We start from the raw sequence: 4275 nt of genomic DNA, 5'->3' as shown, positions 1-4275 counted from the left end.
GAGAATCGTTGGGTCTTCAAGGATTTCAATGGGTTTCGGGGCCGAGGGGAGTAATATATTCTGCGACTGCCCGCCGAGGGCTCGAGGCTCCCTGGCTCCTTGGCTCCCTGCCTTACTTCCTATGTATTGTTACTGGCTCGATCTTACAATCCTGGGGGCTTCTATTTAACGCGCAGGGGCCGAGACAATCTGGTGCGGCAGAGCCTTGCCACAATATCTCAAGCCGAGCCTCGCAGGACTCGCTATAATTAGAGCTGTTGTGGTCCGATTTTGTTTCCCTTTCCTTGGCACATGCGCGAGGCCAGAAAAGAGTCACAAGGCATATTCTGGCTCCCCTGTTTGTCATGCAAAACAAATCATGAAAACGCCTCCAGGCTGTGTCGACTTCCGTGTGACACGTAGCGGAAAGCCACGAAAATGCTCCCTCACATTGTGCCGCTGGTGACCCAGTCAGCTACCGAGGAGCTTTTCTTTCTCTTGTCTTTGTGTGAAAGATGACGATTTCTTAGAATCACCGGTCACGAACGATACGAACGGTGCATCAGAACGGCCTTGTTGTTACGCTTCACTGAGCCCAGCCAGCCCGAACTAAGGAACCGAAATGAATTCATGGACAAACAAGAGGGAGCTCGAAGCGCTCAAACAACAACTTCAAAAAAGCGAGAGTGACCTCACTTATGCAAGAAATGAAATCGGTGAACTCAAAGTGGCTTGGGCTGCCGAAAAAAAGATATGTAATGCCGCTCTAAAAGCCGCAGAGGCAGAAAGAACCAGAGGAGATGGTCACAGAAGCAGCCTGATAGAGGTTGACCGCCTTATCTTGGAAGAGGCCGAAACATCGCGGCCTTTTCGACCAGGTTTTTCTCAGGCTATCCTCCAGATCCGCCACTCAGAGGGAGGGCAGGGACCCAAAAGCCCCAAACTCGTCTCTGCTCTGTTGGAAGAGTTCAAGAACGATTGGAATACTTCCTTTTTTTTAGACGAACTTCACTCTGACTTGGTTGCATGGGCGAAACAGTGTCATGGACAGGCAAGAGAACAAGTATTCCTTGAGATCGGAGCAAGAATTCAGAACTTTTGCCGGGGCAAAAGTAATGACGTGCAGAATCTTCGTGTGCAGATTACTGGGTGGGAAAAAGGCTTTGAAAATGCGCAAGAGGAAACGCGCAAACATCAGGTACTGGGGGACGGGCTCAGGTCGGATATGCGGAAGATGAAGCAAGACCATGACCAGACAATCACTAAGTTGATTGGGGAGCACGAACTGCACAATGATAGACACGTCGGGGAAGTAGCCAGGATCAAACGCGACCACGGAAAAGATCTCGCTCGTCTAAATGGAAACATAGGGAGCCTGGACAAAAGATATGAGGGGGATATCAAACGCCTCTCGATTGAACACAACAGTGAAATTGCGCGCCTTGAAGAAGAGCATGGAGAAGCAGAAACCCAAGCCCGAAGATATTATGATGAAGAAAAGGCTCGTCTTGAAAAGACCATCAACGGACTGAGAGTGGAGCTAGACCGGCACAAGGAGGAGTCCCGGAACACAGCGACAAAGCTTCAAGCAAGCCATGCTTCTGAGCTCCAGCTCCAGGCTAAGGACCACCAGATCAAGGAAGAGGAAATGGAGAGTGAACTTGGCGAAACAAAACGAAAGCATGAACAGGCAATGCGGAGCTTGGAGTATGAACACGGGTTATTGCTTCAGAAGGAGATAGGTATCCATTCATCTATGATAGAGACTATGAAACAGGACCATGAGAAGGAGAGGTCGAAATGGGCCAGAGATCTCGCAAAGGAGAAAGAAAATCGCACTACCGAAAGACTCCAACTCACTACCGAGTACAACCAACAACAGAGCTTGATGGAGCAGGACTACGCAAATGAGACAAGGCTGATTCGTGAAGCCAGTGACAAGAAAGTTGCCGGATTGAGGGACGATCTTGAGTCTCAACAAGCACAGTTCACTCGTAAGGTTGAAGAGATCAAGGAGGGATGTAAGTTTCAACTTGGAAAACTGATCTCCAAACTTGACAGAATCGAGGCCAGGCATGTTGCGGAGCTCCGTGAGCTTAGAGGTAGTTTCGAACACGAAATCGAAGCATACTGCGAGGCTCTTTTGACTCGAGACAAATTCACACCCATTCCCGACCCAGAGATTACTTCCCGGTTCGTAGCTCTGACGCAAGAGGTTCATGCCCTGTCCCTACTCGAATGGAAAGCAGATCGGAAAAAGTGGTCAACTCAGGTGCTGCATCAACTTTCGGACAACGAGAGAAGTTTGAAACAACAAATCCTTAAAGATATTATCTGGCGGGCCTTGCAGGAGTACATCTTCTGCAGCCCATTCAGAATCTTAGGAGAAGAAGGGAAAGTCTTGGAAAAGCAATGGAACGATGCATGTGGACAAGGTTTGCTCCACGCATTGTCCTGGCAATTGCCTCTTTTAGAAGTCCGCTAATTGGAACAGATCCTCGATTTGACAATGGGTTTTATATCTGGCCTGAGCCGGGGATGGAGGCCGAAAGATGGAGGTATGTGAATATTAAAGAATGCCATGCTGCCCTGAGGATGCGCGTCGCATCGGAATTGGATCACCGAGCGAAACTCAAGAAGAGCTTTAAATTTTCCCTTGAAAATCTGAGAGAAAGCATGTGGAGAAAGATTGGCGAAGTTGTCGAGTACAAAAGAGAAAGTGTTCAGGCAATGGAGCAAATGACAATCAAGGCAGTGAACATGTGGTTGGAGTTTGGGGAGCAAAGATGCAGGATCTTGGCAATCGAAAATCGACCAAATGGTGAAGTTGTTGATGATAGGGTCAATAAGAAAGTAGACCTTCTGGTACGACCACAACTGAAGAGATACGGAAAGTCCAATGGGCAGGATCTTGATATCGAAGAAATTATCAAAGGCTGTGAAGGGGAAAGCATTAATCTGAGCGAAGTGTAGAACGGAAGGAGAAAAGGCGAAACCGGACGAGGCGCGCAAGTCCCAAACGATAGTGGCGGCAATGAAGCCAACGAAGAAGCCGAGGGCAAGCATGCCTAATAGTTTATTGACGATAAGTGAGATCTTCATCTTCAGGATTGTCTGTGGGACGAGGTTAGATTAAGGCGTTCGGGGAAAACTGGTGTGGGAGGCAACAGTAAATCCAAAAGGATTGATGATTGTGAATTACCTTGGGGAGACAGACTCTTTGGAGTTTTTTTTGGCTTGTTGCATAGAAGGTAGGGTTCAGGGTCAGTGTTGCTTGTTGTCTGGAAGATGTTGTGCTGGCGAGAGAGAATTGACGATTGAAGGTGAAATTGTGGAGAGTTGATTAAAGAAGGTGAAGTGGTGTTTGAAGAAGGATATTCAGTAGTAGTTTCTCCTGGAAGGGGAGGTTTGGGGCATGCTTGCGAAGCCGGAAGCCGGATAACGGAGTGTTGGTTGAACTTATTCTTGGTACTTGAAGCATATTAGAATTCTTTTCTTCTCATTACATTGTTAGCTGACATACCTCCACTGAATTTATATTTCTCTTTAGGTATGGATTTGATTTCTCAAACTCCACTGTTTGTAATTGAGCAGACTCTAGGCTATTTGCAACCTCGCAATGCAGGATTCCAAAGCCTATCCAGGCACAGATGCCTCTTCTCGTTGAAATATTATAGGTGCTGGTGGGTGTGAAGTTAGCAGTCACCCAGGTCTATACGCGATATTGCGTATCGATACGGTACAGGGATGTGCGTAACTAGCTTTAAAACACCATTTTTTACCGAGCTTCGGGAAACGCGTCGCACATGAACCATTAGTACTGAATCGCGAATTACTCACAACCACAACTCCTGATTAAGAAGTAAGTTGATCGAATGATAGATAGCCTAGGTATCTATAGATTACTAACAGCATTAGTGCCCAAGCCCGGTGGTCGTTTGCTACTATAAGTAATTGGGCAAATTAATAGTTTTCTATAGAATTTTATTAAAATTATTAATTGTATTTCCAAAATAATTCAAATTACAAATTCTTTCTAAATATTAATATTAGATACAATATAATTAATTTGAGCTATATAGCTCTTACTCCAAATAAGTAATTAAGAAGTTATTAAGAAAAGCGCGGTTTTATTATATATTTTTATGTGATTTTTACTAAAAATACTAATTATATTCCCAAAAATAATTCAAATTATAAATTCTTTTTAAATACTAAAATTAGATGTAATATAATTAATTTGAGCTATTTAGCTTTTATCTCAAATAAGTTATTAAAAAGTTATTAAGAAAAAGA

General features: G+C 44.8%; 1 protein-coding gene across 1 annotated transcript; it reads left to right on the top strand.

The window, feature by feature from the left end:
- The first annotated feature begins 990 nt into the window (after positions 1 to 990).
- K444DRAFT_413399 (uncharacterized protein) lies at positions 991 to 3059 on the top strand. Its single transcript, XM_024872629.1, has 2 exons — positions 991 to 2414; positions 2474 to 3059. The coding sequence occupies exons 1-2, from the start codon at positions 1205 to 1207 to the stop codon at positions 2950 to 2952; spliced, it is 1689 nt and encodes a 562-aa protein (XP_024735487.1). The 5' UTR covers positions 991 to 1204; the 3' UTR covers positions 2953 to 3059.
- The last annotated feature ends 1216 nt before the right edge of the window (positions 3060 to 4275 follow it).

This window comes from Hyaloscypha bicolor (assembly GCF_002865645.1).
Source record: "Hyaloscypha bicolor E unplaced genomic scaffold K444scaffold_87, whole genome shotgun sequence".
Classification (NCBI taxonomy): Eukaryota; Fungi; Ascomycota; class Leotiomycetes; order Helotiales; family Hyaloscyphaceae; genus Hyaloscypha; species Hyaloscypha bicolor.
The sequence above is the reverse complement of the archived record's forward strand: the minus strand, read 5'-3'. Positions and strand labels throughout refer to the sequence as shown.

What these genes read in the sequence shown, in the direction of transcription:
- K444DRAFT_413399 (XM_024872629.1), top strand. Translation starts at nt 1,205, where the DNA reads ATGCGGAAGATGAAGCAAGACCATGACCAGACAATCACTAAGTTGATT. An exon ending in GAACGATGCATGTGGACAAG is followed by an intron (nt 2,415 to 2,473) that starts GTTTGCTCCACG and finishes TAATTGGAACAG; the next exon opens with ATCCTCGATTTGACAATGGG.